Genomic DNA, 15,203 nt, shown 5'->3' with positions numbered 1-15,203 from the left:
ACCACTGCGACCTGTATGCTCTCATTGGCTGGCCCTCGCTTCATATTCGTCGCCAAACCCACTGGCTCCAGGTCATCTATAAGTCTTTGCTAGGTAAAGCCCCACCTTATCTCAGCTCACTGGTCACCATAGCAGCACCCACCCGTAGCATGTGCTCCAGCAGGTATATTTCACTGGTCATCCCCAAAGCCAATTCCTACTTTGGCCACCTTTCCTTTCAGTTCTCTGCAGCCAATGACTGGAACGAACTGCAAAAATCACTGAAGCTGGAGACTCATATATCCCTCACTAACTATAAGCACCAGCTGTCAGAGCAGCTCACAGATCACTGCACCTGTACTGTACACAATCCATCTGTAAATAGCCCATCCAACTACCCCATCCCCCATACTGTTTATTTGATTAATATTGCTCCTTTGCACCCCAGTATCTCTACTTGCACACTCATCTTCTGCACATCTATCACTCCAGTGTTTAATTGCTATATTGTAATTATTTCGCCACTATGGCCTATTTATTGCCTTCCCTCCCTTATCCTAGCTCATTTACACACACTGTATATATACTTTTTCTATGGTATTATTGACTGCACGTTTGTTTATTCCATGTGTAACACTGTGTTGCTGTTTGTGTCGCACTGCTTTGCTTTATCTTGGCACGGTCGCAGTTGTAAATGAGATCTTGTTCTCAACTAGCCTACCTGGTTAAATAAAGGTGAAATAAATAAATACAAATAAAAAGGTCTCTCTTAAACAAAACGTCTTCCCCCACCGCTGTGACCGTCACACAGCTCTAGCGAGTTGGATGACCATTCAAAACGATTTATCTCAGTCGGAGCTAGTATTTTTCCCAGTTGTCTTGAACGCACTGAAGTCAGAGTTCCCAGTTGCTTTGAATGTGTCGTAAGGATTGCAGGTATGTGCTTAATTAGTGGCTTTAACGTAGGGTTTAGCCAGAAGTTTATGTCATAAGAGCGAATTAAATGGTAGGAGGGAAATCCCAACTTCAAGTGGTGACAGATTTCACATCCTACATCACACAGGCGGAAGAGATATACTTCTGTGTCCGTGAGAACCAGGGCTATGCCTTCGATCTACAGTGTCCACAGATCTATATACAAGCAAACATTTTGGTCGGAACCAGTACCAAAACCACACAGGTCCCCTAAACAGGGGACTTTATATCTATGAGATTGTTTTTATTTTTTAAATGTAACCTTTATTTAACTAGGCAAGTCAGTTAAGAACAAATTCTTTCTCACAATGACGGCCTACCCCGGCCAAACCTGGACGACGCTGGGCCAATTGTGCGCCGCCCTATGGGACAACCAGATGTGTTGCAGCCTGGATTCAAACCAGGAACTGCATTGACGCCTGAGATGCAGTGTCTTAGACCACTGCGCCACTCCGGAGCCCCATAGATATTAGATCTTTATGAAAAACACATGACCTCAAAGGTCAACTAATAACTTGAGAAATTACCATCTGCATGGTAATTACAAACAGAGCAATACATTGATAATTGAAGGTTTCCTCTTGCTGTCTTCAGCTTTAGGAGCGCATCATTCAATCAGCTCACAGGGAATATGTATACTGAGTGAATTTCCTTCATGATGACCTTCCATGACAGGGGAGCGAGAACCAGGTTGCGTCCCAAATGGCAACCTATTCCCTATATAGTGGTGTACTTACACTACTACAAAGTTGTGCACTATGCAGGGAATAGGGTTACATTTGGGACACAGTTCCACATTGAGTCTGGCCTAGTTTGAGCTCACAAACAGAGATACTCTATGTTCTTGTTCTAATATTTCCTCCATTTATTTGCTTTCAGAAGCCATATCCTGTAGTGGCGGAGAATGAATTGCTAGGAAAGAGTGACAACCTGTCTTTCTGTAAATGTTTAGATAGGTGGCTGTGGATGTCACTGTGTTTGGGCGATAGCGATCATAGAAATATAATTACTAGAAGGGAGGCATTTAGGTTAGCCTATGGAAGTTCTCAATGTGGCCGCCGGTCCACCTATCACAGAACATGGACTTGAATGGGATAATCTATTCTAGAATCTACTTCCATTTCTATGGCAGCAGCAGCCCGGATCCCCTGTACACCCCTCCTCTGACCCAGATATAAGCTTTGAACCATTGGCACACAGGACAGGCAGGGATGTGACTGGGCTGACTTCCCAGCATGCCTTGTGAGACAGGGGGGGCTGCTCAGTGGAAGGGAGAAGGAGTGTGTGTGTGGGGGGGGGGGGGGGGGTGATGTGAGGGGTCTGGATACTGCTGAAAGGAATACTGGGTCAGTCTCTTGGTGCTTCTCTGGGGTCCGCTCCTGTTAATCACTGATGGGGAGAATGGACTGTCACTCCATCTCGATCAGATCCAACTCGCCCAGACTGTCAATAGGTCTATCTCTCATTTGTCGATTCAGTCACAGAGAAAATCCACTCAAACCAACTAACCTACATTCAACAAATACACCAACAACCAACAAAATATACAGCAACACCCAATCACACCACACAACACTCTCCTCTCTACATGTAATCAAGATACAAATAAATGATTGGACCTACAAAGTCCCGCAGCATAATCGCAAAACTTTTAGTGGAGCAACCACTGTAACCCTCACACAGACACTGTGATTACAGTATGAGTAATGAGCTGTGCGTCCACTGGCGCTGCCGCTCTTAATCTGGCCCTATCAGTTTACAGATGCTTTGAAGGCTGGTCTGGCCGGGTGCAACGTTAGAAGCGAGACGTCTCTCTGAGCTCATGTGGAGTATTCCATTTCCAACTCACAGAGAAAAGGGAAAAAACATAATTTTTTATATTTTTATAATTTGAGTCTTAAGAACCTAGCCCCCCCCTGCACAGAACAACGACAATCAGTCTTCTTTGGTAGTTTCTTGTTGACGGTTCGGTCATGGTTTGTGTCTGGTGTGCTAGCTCGTTTCTGCTGGGATCAATCACACTTGCTCGCTAGCTAACAGATGGTGGTGTGCTCCTCTGTTGGTTCGGGTGTTGCGTTTAGGGACCATAATTGGGCTGTTATGTTGCACCGCAGAGCGTGCTAACAGCCGCGCACCCACTTTGACTGGGTAACAACATGTGTCGAGGCTCTGAATCACTGGTTGTGGAGCAGTGGGTATTACGCCCTCAGTAAAGAGCCAACTAACTCTAAGCTGAGCCACGGATCCCAGGAAGTAGCTAACAGTGAATGTTGTCAATCCATTGTGAGGGATATGAAAAGTTATGAGACAATTACCATTTTGGTCTGTTGTGAGGCAAATTTCCCCCTTCAAGGGATAGTTTAGCGAATTACAAAATTTCATTAAACCTTCCCTTTAAATTCAATATACGGCCTATTCATATTATGACTGTATCCATTTCCTCCCTCTTACTAATGCCAGCCAAAGAAATCCTTGCAGTCACGGATATGTTACAGGCCATACCTTCTGGTTGTGTTAGTGTTTAGGTATGAGGGCTGACATGGCCAAACAAAACCATGTGTAGGAGATGGGGAGCCATGTAAATGGAGGAAGCAGAGTAATCATATGTGTGTGTGTGCTTTGTGTGTTATTGTGTGTGTGTGTGAGAGAGATGCTGGGCACTTCAAAGCTTTGATGTTGGAGCTCCTGAACAAGGGCGACTAGAGGTCTGGGCTAATGGGAGGCCATGGAGAGATGAGAGGAAAACTATGGCTGGCTGACACTGTGTGTATGCATGTCTGTTTTCATGTTTGTGTTTGAAAGCCTGTGTGTGTGACCTATACAGAGAGTTTGTGAATACAAACGGTGTACAGTGTGTGAATAGAAATGTGCCTGTGAGCGAGTTTGGTTTGTTAGAGTGTACAAGTGTGTACATGGCTATGGACGATACAATGTACTGTGTGTGCGTGTGTGTGTGTATAAGCCGAGGTTACCTCAGTGTCCTCATACTAACAACCCGTCTGAAACTCACACAAAGCAAGACAAATGAGCACATCCAGCGATGACCACCAACGTTCTCTGTATGGTATAAATCCTTTATTAAATAATCAGAATAACAATATTAATAACAATCATAAAAAGAACATTTCTGTACAAAGCCCCCAAGCAACAATTAGGTCTGACCAGTGTCAAGGTCGTCCTCGTGAGGTCTCTTGCCCAGAGGGGTGAGTTTGACTCATTCTTGCCCGGGGAGGTGTGTTTTAGCCCCTCCCGCCCAGACAGATTGGGCTACTGTTCTGTATCTGTAATCTGATATGGGCTACAAAGGCAAGCTGGATCACAGAAGCTCCAAGGCACTTGGAAGAGTCAGTGGGGTCCAGTGATGGGAGCCTCTGGGATAGGAGAGGGAATGTGGGTTGGTGGGGTGGAGGGTGGAAGGGAGAAGGGGATAGACTCTACCTCACGGCCCAGTGACCCCTCCCCCAACAACCTGGGCCTCTCGGTCAGCACAAGCCTGGGTCCACTTCAGTGCATCCAGACGCACACAGCCCTATACATGCCCAGCATTGCATCAGAATGACCAGGATACTCTTTCTTCGGTGTGTGTGTGCGCTAGCATGTGCACGCTGTGTATGCATGTGTGTTTGTGATCAGTGTGTGTGAAAGTGAGAAGTCTGAGGTACAGTGGAAAGATTTACTGTTCTCTTTCCCACTCCTCCTTCACAAGGCTAGAGAGTCCAGAGGGAGCAGATGTGTGTTTAAATCCTCCTGATTTACCTCTCCCCATAAACCTGTTTCCTGTTAACACGCCAGCCTCACCGTGACAACGTCAAAGTGTGAAAAAAAAGAGCAACAAACATCAAACGAGGCGAGCACAAGTGAAGAACCATGACACCAAGACCACATTGGTCCACTCTGAGGAAATGGTGTCCTTCCATTGGTGTTTCCTCTGTCAATCGCTGACTTAAAGCTCAGATGTGTGTCCACTGTCAAGTAACGATCTAGAATATATATATCTTTTTTTTTGTATCCCACTTTGTGTTTTATCGTCGATTCGTTCCTGATCCAACACACAGAGTCCATTATCCCCAGAGAGGTTGATTTAGGACTTTGTGCTCCATTGATTCATCATTTTGTTTCCTTCTTCTCTCTTCATCAGTTCTCATTTGTAGATGGCTATTCAGTCTCTGCCTGGATTTCCCAGCAATCCATAGGTTGCACTGCCCAAAACCATCTCCACCTTAACCTTTTACTTCACCTAGCCACAGTTTACTGTAAACACGACTGTCAACCTTCTTTTCGATACAAACCCACCGGCAACAACAGCCTGAAACTAAATCTAACAAACTCCCTTGCTTTCTATCTTCAAACTGAACACGTTTAGAAGAGAACATGATTAGACCCCCCCCCCCCCCCTTCTCACCCCATTCTCTCCTTTCTTTATCAGCATTCACAGGCTGGCAAAGGGCCAAAACGAGAAAGAAAACAGAGAAGAATTGAACAAATAACAAAAAGACACACCAAAGATGGTGATTAATCTAAAAATACCCCAGACCTGTCAGAAAATGGGGTGGAGAACTGAGGCTGATGTGTTACAGAGACGCAAGAGTCTAACTCAACGAAAACACTTCATAAAGAATTCACTTCACTAGGTTCTAGGCCACTGTGTCCACGTGATAGAGAAATACTATCTAAGCACTGCATGAACACCTGTCTAAGGCGTTTCCTGTGTCAAGGAGTTTAGCATAACATCTTTCCAGTTTAAAAACTAGGCCTAGAAAACTATGATGTATTTATATGGAATTTGGGGGGGGGGGGGGGTAGTAGGTATTGATATGTGTTGATATTTGAACTCCCCTGGCAATGGAACAGTCCGCTATAGGGACCACTTTGGGAATTACCCGGTCCTTCCCTCATTGGTTTTGGTCCAGAAAACCCCACCCTGGACTGCACCACTTTGATTGAAGCAGGGTGGAGGGGTCTCAAGATCAGTCTAAAAAAAAGTGTATTTTCCCCAAAATGTCCTTCCATCTGGCAGGTGTAGTCCTTCAGCTCAGAAAGGAAATTCACGGTCCAAGCAAAGGAGAGAAAACAAAGGAGAAAATAATCTCCTCAAAATGGCCGCCTCTCTACATTCCTCTACCCCTCTCCCCTCTCTACTCTTTCCACTCATGCCTCGGTGCAGCAGCGCTGCTGGTTGAGCTTCACCTTGTGCTTGAGACCGTCGTACAGCTCAAAGTTGTAGTTCTCCAGCGTGGTAGAACTACGCGATGACAGGCCACTGTAGGAGCACGTGCAGTAGAGCAGCATGCCGGCGCACACAGCGCCCAGCAGCACGCCCAGGGAGCTCATAACGATGATGGTGACCAGGATGGGGTCCAGCGTGTACAGCCACGAGTTGTCCTTGTCTGCCGAGGAGGAGACGCGCGTCTCCAGTGGCTCGGAGGACGGGGCCGCGGAACTCAACTCCTCGGGGAACGCCCAGCCTGGACGAGAGAGAGAGAGAGAGAGAGAGACAGAGAGAGAGAGAGATGCTTATTAGAAACTATTTGGAAAAACCTATTGCAGTAATGGACACATGAAATACATAGTAGTTGATGGAAGCACTTACCTCCATCTAACTGGTCCCTGCCATTAAAAAGTCTGCTGTCTCCAAACTCTGGTCTCTTATCTATGAGAGAAGAAGATACAACAGCACAATTGTACAAAGTATGTACAATGCCAAGCATCCACACAGTACATTTTGGTTTCATGTAATAATGTAAGCTGTCTATGTCAAATCTTCCTTCACTGTAATTACTAATGCCAGTAATGAATTACTATAATATGTGTTGGGGCTGCTAAAGTCCAATGGCATACAGACACATACCACAATGTAGAAAAATATCACTTTATTACCACAGACCATACTATATTCACATTCATTTAACTATTTCAAATCACACTTTCGACATAGCTCACAAAGAGGTGCAAAGCCCAAGTAAAGTATCAGCAAACAGTTTTATCATCATCATCATCATCATCATACAAATAGATTATGCATTGAGCGCTAAACAGACAACAAGACAATCAAACACAGTTCCCTCCTGGCTTCCACCCACTGCGTTGTGATGTGGTGCGATCATCATGAGATACCAATGAGTATCAGCACTGAGAGTGGTGCTTAGGAGTGCATAAGCCGAGCCCTCCGTTCAACGCCCCAAAATTCAACCCGACGCCGTTTTTGAAAAGGCCACTTTAACTTCAGGTTGATTTTCATCTCGAGAGGTGTGTGCGCAACACTTGGCATGTGGACAGGGGTGAGAGTAAGTGCTTGGCAGGAACACCTTAACTGGAGCCCTCAACGAGAATCATTAATATGGTCTCCAGGGGCAACTGCTGTTGGCTGCTGGTGTGTGTGTGTGTGTGGGTGGTGCATGTGCGCATGTGTGAGAGAGACTGCATGTGGGTGTGTGTGTGTGTTTGCATGAGAGATTGTGTCTGTGTGTACAGGAGATGGGAAAAGAGAAAAGTGCTTACCACAGCCTAAATAAATGTTATCGCTCCATTACCTAATTAGAGATATTAAGAGCTTGGAGCGGACCTACGGTGAGATGGACAGAGTGGGGTGCCCAACCCCCAGTTGATTTAAAAGCACATTGTGAGTGGATGCCAAAAAAACTCATCTTAACTCTGAGAAAAGTGTAAAGCCTGATTGCCATACACATTCACCCAACTCTATGGGAAGACTCTAACCCAAAACACGGTTGTCCTACTTAAAGGGACAGTTCATTCCAAACTCCAAGTTTGTCAGATGCTTTCAGACCTGGGAATTGGTCTTACGTTGCGATAAGTTCACATCCCAGGCCACCGGTTGCAAAATGGAAGCACCATCATTTGCTGATTTGATGTTTATCTTTTCCACTCATTCGAGGTTGAGGCATATAGCTGGATCTACGCATCTATGGGACGTGGACTCATCTCATAGACTACTTTTGAGGTCGGAAAACACCTTTGACATATTTGGTGGTTAAATGGGCTGAATGGGCTGAATGGGCAGGTATTGAACTAAACTAGCTCAGGATGTACAATAATGGATAGTTCAACCAAACTACTCAATTAAAAAAAATATATATTCCCCTGAAAGCAGTCTATAGAATCCATGCTTCGGCTTTGTTTACATGGCCACTGTTTTGTAATTTGTGTGAACTTCCCCTTTAAGGGCCATCTGATTCACAGAGCTCTACATAACCACTAACAAACCAACCAACTTAAATATGTGCTAACTATAATCATAATTGGGCCTGGTCCCATTTGAAACATATTTCCAATTTTCTTGGCCACCAGTTGTTATACCATTACATTCTTTGCCATTTTGTTTATGCCCCCAATGTTCTAATGAGGGATGCATCCCGCCAGCCTCCATCTTAAGTTATAGGGAAGCATCGTTTGCAGTTTGTCCCTGGTTTCCATGATGTTTTGGTGCATTCTCAACTAAGAGCACACGCAACAGGAAAAAAAAACGTCTTACAGCTGTTTGAGAGTATTGCATAGAGTTGGATGTGGGGCTTACCAGCCACATGTCTTACCAGCCACATGTCTTACCAGCATCATGTCTTACCAGCATCATGTCTTACCAGCATCATGTCTTACCAGACACATGTTTTCACATGGGTGACCCCATTGAGGACTTTCCAAGATAGAACACAAACAATGTGGGAATGAGCATTGATCACAGGTGATGATGATGATGATGATAATGATATTATAAAGACAGGGACTCTGCTCACAGACTGACTGAGGGGACATATTCAATCAAAAGCTTGATGCGGGGTTTCCGGTGTGGGTCTACTATAAAATATTATTCTTGAGCTGCGTGAATGAGATTGATTCCTCAGGTCAATAAGGGAGACACAAAAATGCTCAACTTCATATTCAAACATGCTTTTAGTCTTACACTGGAACACCCAATAACCCGGCCCACTCATAATAAACAGTGTATCGTTACAGTGTATCTATTTAACATCTCCTTCAGTAATTGTAACACTGACATCTTAGCAGCCTGTCCTGAAGCACCATCTTTACAATGAAGCTTCTCCTGTAGGCACATCCATCGTCTCAGTCTGTAACATTCCCCCTCCTCTCGCTCTTCTCTCTTCTCGGAGTGTCCCAGCGGAGCTGTCAGCAAGACAGTGTCTCTCGCTTGTCTGTTTGTGGTCTGACAGCGCTGGAGGTTTCGCATGGCTGAACTACTGCACCCACACAGGGCCGGGAGGTTAGCCCACACTGAGTGTGTCTGTGCTGGTGTGATTTCAGGAAACCCCAGGGGGTAGGAAACAGAACTTGAACCAATAGTCCTGCAAGGCTGGAGGTTGGGTTTGAAACGAGCCACTCACATAGATCGCTTCATCTCTCTCTGAATCACATCACCCCAGCTTGAAGTGTGAAATGTCAACGACCAACTCCCCCAGAAAAACAGTGGCCAAAACTACGTCCATAGTCCGTAGACAGATTCAAATGATAGAAATAGTGTTCGAAGAGTTAGTCTGTGAACAATAACATCCGCTGCTGATGAAAGCAGGACCCAACAGAAAATGTGACTGTCAATACCACTCCGATCCTTGTCCCCCGTTGCATCATCCATGATCCATGCCATCAAAAGGGGAGGTGCTTAGCTGTAAGCCCCACCTCTTCCTTTCAGCAGAGGGCATATGTTTGGTGGCCGTGGTTGTCTAGCCTCACGGTGAGCACGGGCTCCGTCCCTGGAGCGGCCGTCACCGGGTTACTGGCTGAGCACTGGGAGTACTGAAAGTACTGGGATTGGCTGTGGTAGGACACAGAGAGCTGGCTCTTCTTCGCTGCCAGCCTTCGTCGATGGCAACAGAGCGCCCGTACCAAGATGGACACTGCCAGGAGTATCAGGGCACCCCCGGCGGCCACGAGGTAGTACCAGAGGGTGGGTATGAGTGGCAGCGCCAACGTGTCTACTGTGGGGTCACTCCCGCCAGGAACACCTCCCCCTGGTGGAGAGATAAGGAATATGTTGGCTCGGGGGGGGGGAGGAGTAGAGAGGAGGCAAGCTAAGCACATCCAATTGACCGCTTTGTTTTTTGTGGGGGGTTTTCTCCCCTGTGGATTTCCATCACATGAACAGCAGGCGTACGAGCACATGGGCATGCACAAGCATGCCAGCTCAAACGGGGAAAAAGTTATTCATCACAGATAATGGCTAAAACAAATCAAATGCATCAGGGTTTTTTTTTTGATCTCAGGGTTGAAGCTTGGGTTGCAGTCGATGGTGAGAGAGGTGATTTTCACACTAAGAGCAGTAGAGTATAGCTACAGATTTTAAATTAGTCTGTGGGATTGAATTGATCCAATGCTCCAATGAATAAAGCTCTCATGTAATAACTTGGGTGTGAAACAAAGGGTGTGATAATTAGCTGTAACAGAACGGACGCACGCACGCACACAAACACACACACACACACACACACACAGAGATGTACACACACACAGAGACCTACTGGACAGATACATCTGAACAATTTGAATTGATACCTAATTAACTTGACAACAAACATCAATTCAGTTTGAAAGAAATCAAACCAAAGAGGTTTCAACCCCAGTGGTTGATTTATGATTGAAACCTTGGTTGGATCAAGACACAAAAAGTCACTGATGCAACGTTACGTGACTACGCTGATGAAGTCAAATATTTTTTGTTCCCAATGAGGAGTCACTACTTCCTGTTGGTACAGGAAATCCCAGTGCTCCGCTGACCAATCACAAGACCCCATGGAGCCTACATAGGAATGTTCTGGATTGTTCTCTCTTTAATTTGGAGACAGTGATGGAATATGTTGGGCAGATTCAAATGGGTTTATTTGGAAGACACATTGCTGTTCTGTCCTAGTCTTTCTTTTTGTTGCTCTCTTGGTCAGTTCTTTCCTCTTCGAGACAAGAAGTATCTCAGTGGAGACCCTCCTCTACTAACACAGATCCTCCACTTCAATCCTATGAACCCCTCTCACATTTTTTGCGCAATCGCCCTAACAACGTCTTCCTATGCATACAGGTCTGTGAAATCAGACGCCGACAACAGTTTCCAAGCACTCTTAGGTCTCATCTAGGAAAATGGACCAAAAGCAGCAGTTTAAGGGCCAGAGAGAGAGAGAGAGAGAGAGAGAGAGAGAGAGAGAGAGAGAGAGAGAGAGAGAGAGAGAGAGAGAGAGAGAGAGAGAGAGAGAGAGAGAGAGAGAGAGAGAGAGAGAGAGAGAGAGAGAGAGAGAGAGAGAGAAAAGAGAGAGATAAAGAGAGAAAGTGAGAGACAGCTGAGAGACTCCATGTACGGTGTAGAGTTGAAGCCACCCTGAGTATTCGACCATGTCACATAATTAGAGGGAAATGGCGCGTGTACCTGCCACTGCACTATGCACACGCTCATTAGACAGAGCTGAGAGGATGAGAGAGACACCGGCGTCGCAGCTGAGTCACTCTATTTGATTACGTTTCACTGGGAAGTGTGTATGTGTGAGTTTTTGTGTGTGTGCTTTTTTGTGTGTCTGTGTGGGTGTGCGTGCGTGCGTGCATGTGTGTATGAGTCTGTGTGTGTCTGTGTGTGTGTTTGCGTGCGTCACGGTGGAGGAAGAAAGTGCACACATCACACACACACATTCCCAAGCTCTTATCTTATTGGAATCAGCAGCCAAAAACGCTATATCAAGCAATAACACCAATCCCCTAAAGCTCTCCCAATATTACTACTGAGGCAGACAGTTCTTTTAAAACCATGGATGTCAAAGCAATAGTATGAATTTCTCTGCAATAAACTGGATACTGCCGGATTCAGTGGGCTCTGATGTCATTTGATGATGTCTGGATGCTGATGATGATTTTGGGAATCGTTTGTCACCAAGGCAGCATTAATCAAGTGGCGAACACAGCTCTTGCACGCCCATTTCTTTTGATTGGACTGGGCTTGTCACATGGGTGCCATCAAGCAAAGCTCCCATTAGCCAAAGCTGTACAGTGCAGCGCAGCGAGCAGGAAGCGGAAACATTTGCACAGGAAGTGACATCATTACACGGCTAAAGGGACGCAAACTCACCTGTCATGTCGGGAGGGAAGGCAGCAAAGGGTTCTGAAAGAGAGAAACAAGACTGTTTTTAACAATAGCTAGGAAAGACAGCCAAACCAACATTTAAACAAATTTAATTCAGATTATTTTGGCACTGATATCACTCTATAGCCTATTGACAACTTTCTCAGTACTGCAAGTCAAAAGAAATAGAATGAAAGAGCCTGTAGGTATGTATGTTCTTGGGGTAGAATGCAATGTCAAAGAGTGTGTTATTGTGAGTTGGGAGACTTGGAGGGCGACTGTGTGAAGTTTGAGTCATTCAAAGCTGTGGAGTCCAGTTGAGCTGGGGAAGGCTGCTGTCTGGCTGGCTGACTGCACACACAACGTTCAGTCTGATTGACTTGGAATGGCAACAAAAAGAATTGGGGCCTGCGAGAGGGGTGACTTGGGAAGTGGAGCCTTTTTGGCGGTAACACCAATGTGCTGTGAACAAACTCGACTGCGCTGGTTGATAAGAGCACTCCCAGCATGCCTTGGGAATGAGGAATAAGGAGAAAATGGGTAGAGAGGGGGAGAGGCACTTCCTACCGGTTGACAGAGGGGGGACGGGTTTTCATCTTTCGTCTCACAACCACACTACCGTACACACGCACACTCACTAACCCAAACCACCCCACCCCCACAGCCCAACTCTATGAAGTCAGACTCGATGATGGCAGGTTTTTGGCTCAGAACCCACAGTCTGTCTGTGATCTGTTTAAGACCTACTCCTAAACCCCCCCTGCTCTGGCTAGATTAAAAAGCCCAGCACACACACACGCACACAAACACACCTGTGCCGGATCTATTGCTTTGACGGCTCTGGAAAACTCTGTTTACAGATACGAGAGGAGAAGAAGAAATCTAACGAAACATAGATTAGCATCGCGGGGGCCCACGGGGCATTTATGGCCTACTTTCTATTCTTCCTTTCTTTTTCTGGCAGAGGAATAACACTCCACTCTTTCGTTCATTCTCTCTCCTTTCATCTCTTCGCCCCAGCTTTCAGAAGTACCAGTCAGTCTATCCCCGAGATTCTGATGAGGGAACTTGGGGTGCGTGTTTGTGTTTGTGTGTGTGTGGGGTGTTTAAAGCACAACTGGAGTGACAGGTCGGGGACCCCAAGGGAGGAGAGGAGGAGGAGGAGGAGGAGACAGAGGTAGAGAAGGAATGAGAGAGAGAGAGAGAGGGGGGAACAGAAGTTGAGTGGTGTGGTGGTGGGATGATGGAGGAAAATAACTGGGGTGCTGGAGGGTCAGGTGTGTGTATACACATGTATGTATGTGTGTACACATGTTTGTATAATCTGCAGACTTACGTGTGCACTCCTCCAAAGGTGTACCAGAACTCATGTGGATGTTGTCGATCATGATATGGCCCTTGGTTCCGTGGTCAAAGAAGCCTTCCATAACCACCTGAGAGGAGGAGGAAGAGTATGGGAAGGAGGAGGAGGAAGAGTAGGGGAAGGAGGAGGAGGAAGATTAAGGGAAGGAGGAGGAGGAAGAATAGGGGAAGGAGGAGGAGGAAGAGTAAGGGAATGAGGAGGAGGAAGATTAGGGAAAGGAGGAGGAAGAAGCAAATTACCTACATGTAGATGCAGGGATACATCTTATACATGGAGTCGATAACCATGAATATGGACCACTGCAACACATAACCACTAGTAATATACTTCTACTTGTTTCTCCAGTTAACTCTTTTCCAGCTAACTCTCCTCCAGCTAACTCTTCTCCAGCTAACTCCAACAGAACATTTTTCTGGAAGGGAGATGGGAGCATGCTGACGCCCGAATACCTGGAACTCTTTAGGGGATCGGGGCAGGATGGTGCGACCCTCCTTCCAAACGGGGCCCTGGTCGCCGCGGAGTGCCCAGAGAAGGGTCTCCTTGTGATGGGCATCGCGGAGAAGGATGCGCAGGGTGCCCTGGGCCTCTCCCCACAGCTGGTAGGAGAAGAGCAGGCAGAGAGGCCCCGTGTCGGGTCCCACCATGGGGCTTAGGATTCTGGCTCGCTGCCGCTCCGTCTTGGGGTTGGCTTCGATGTACAGGTAGCTATTCAGGTCTGTGTAGGGCAGGGAGACAATGCAGTGGTGGGTTTAGAGACTTGAGATGATGCAGTGAGGGGAACACAGTATGTATACACACATATGGGCAATACATACACATAGGCACACACACACACACACACACACACACACACACACACACACACACACACACACACACACACACACACACACACACACACACACACACACACACACACACACACACACACACACACACACACACACACACACACACACACACACACACACACACACACACACACACACACACGTGTGCACATCAACGCATCTGCACACACAAGAATAAAACCACGCAATACCACAACTACAAGGTCAGACTTCCAATAGCACAGGGATGTGATACATACCAAAACACGCCTAACAGAAGAATAGGGTCAGTGGGAGAGTCAAGCGCTAAGGGAAGGTGATGCATTCACAGCCAACCCAAGGGAGCCATTCCCATTGGTATTCAGGTAGACCCATTACATAATAGCATTGGTTTAAACACAGACAGTTGTTTATAGAAGAGGATGTTTAGTTAGTCAATTGGATGTGGACTTTGGAATCCTTTGTGGGATTGAACCTGACAGGGTGTGTGTGTGTGTGTGTGTGTGTGTAGAGTTAAGTGGGCTACAGGACCAGTATCAACACATTCCTGACAGGATCACATGTGCTTTATCGCAGTGTGTGTTAGAGCAGTTAGGTGACGGAACTACAGATAAAAATGTGTGTGTGTGTGTGTGTGTGTGTGTGTGAGTGAGTGAGTGAGTGAGTGAGTGAGTGAGTGAGTGAGTGAGTGAGTGAGTGAGTGAGTGAGAGAGAGAGGGAGGGAATATTGTCCAAGAGGCACTAGGTACAATGAAGTTATGGATATTAGCATCACCATATTCCAGGTGAATGTTCATGTATAAACTGTTATATATTAAAAACTGACATGGAAATATGTACTATATATAATAATAATAATATATGCCATTTAGCAGACTCTTTTATCCAAAGCGATTTACAGTCATGTGTGCATACATTCTACGTATGGGTGGACCCGGGGATCGAACCCACTACCCTGGCGTTACAAGCGCCATGCTCTACCAACTGAGCTACA

The 15,203-nt window shown here is 46.1% G+C and overlaps 1 protein-coding gene across 2 annotated transcripts in view; it reads right to left on the bottom strand.

Moving 5' to 3' along the window:
* Positions 1–4,007: 4,007 nt before the first annotated feature.
* Positions 4,008–15,203, bottom strand: part of LOC124010444 (neuropilin-2-like) — a 72,515-nt gene continuing 61,319 nt past the window's right edge. Inside the window, exons 13-17 of one of the 2 annotated variants that reach the window (XM_046322870.1) lie at positions 13,829–14,094; positions 13,353–13,449; positions 12,023–12,055; positions 6,545–6,604; positions 4,008–6,419 (exon numbers count right to left, since the gene is read on the bottom strand). In XM_046322870.1, coding sequence (XP_046178826.1) covers positions 6,103–6,419; positions 6,545–6,604; positions 12,023–12,055; positions 13,353–13,449; positions 13,829–14,094 — 773 coding nt within the window. In that variant the 3' untranslated portion in view covers positions 4,008–6,102. The other variant, XM_046322871.1, reaches the window with a different exon arrangement.

The sequence above is a fragment of the Oncorhynchus gorbuscha genome, linkage group LG23 (assembly GCF_021184085.1).
Source record: "Oncorhynchus gorbuscha isolate QuinsamMale2020 ecotype Even-year linkage group LG23, OgorEven_v1.0, whole genome shotgun sequence".
Lineage (NCBI taxonomy): Eukaryota > Metazoa > Chordata > Actinopteri > Salmoniformes > Salmonidae > Oncorhynchus > Oncorhynchus gorbuscha.
Note: the sequence above shows the minus strand (reverse complement) of the source record. Positions and strands in the feature narration are given on the sequence as shown.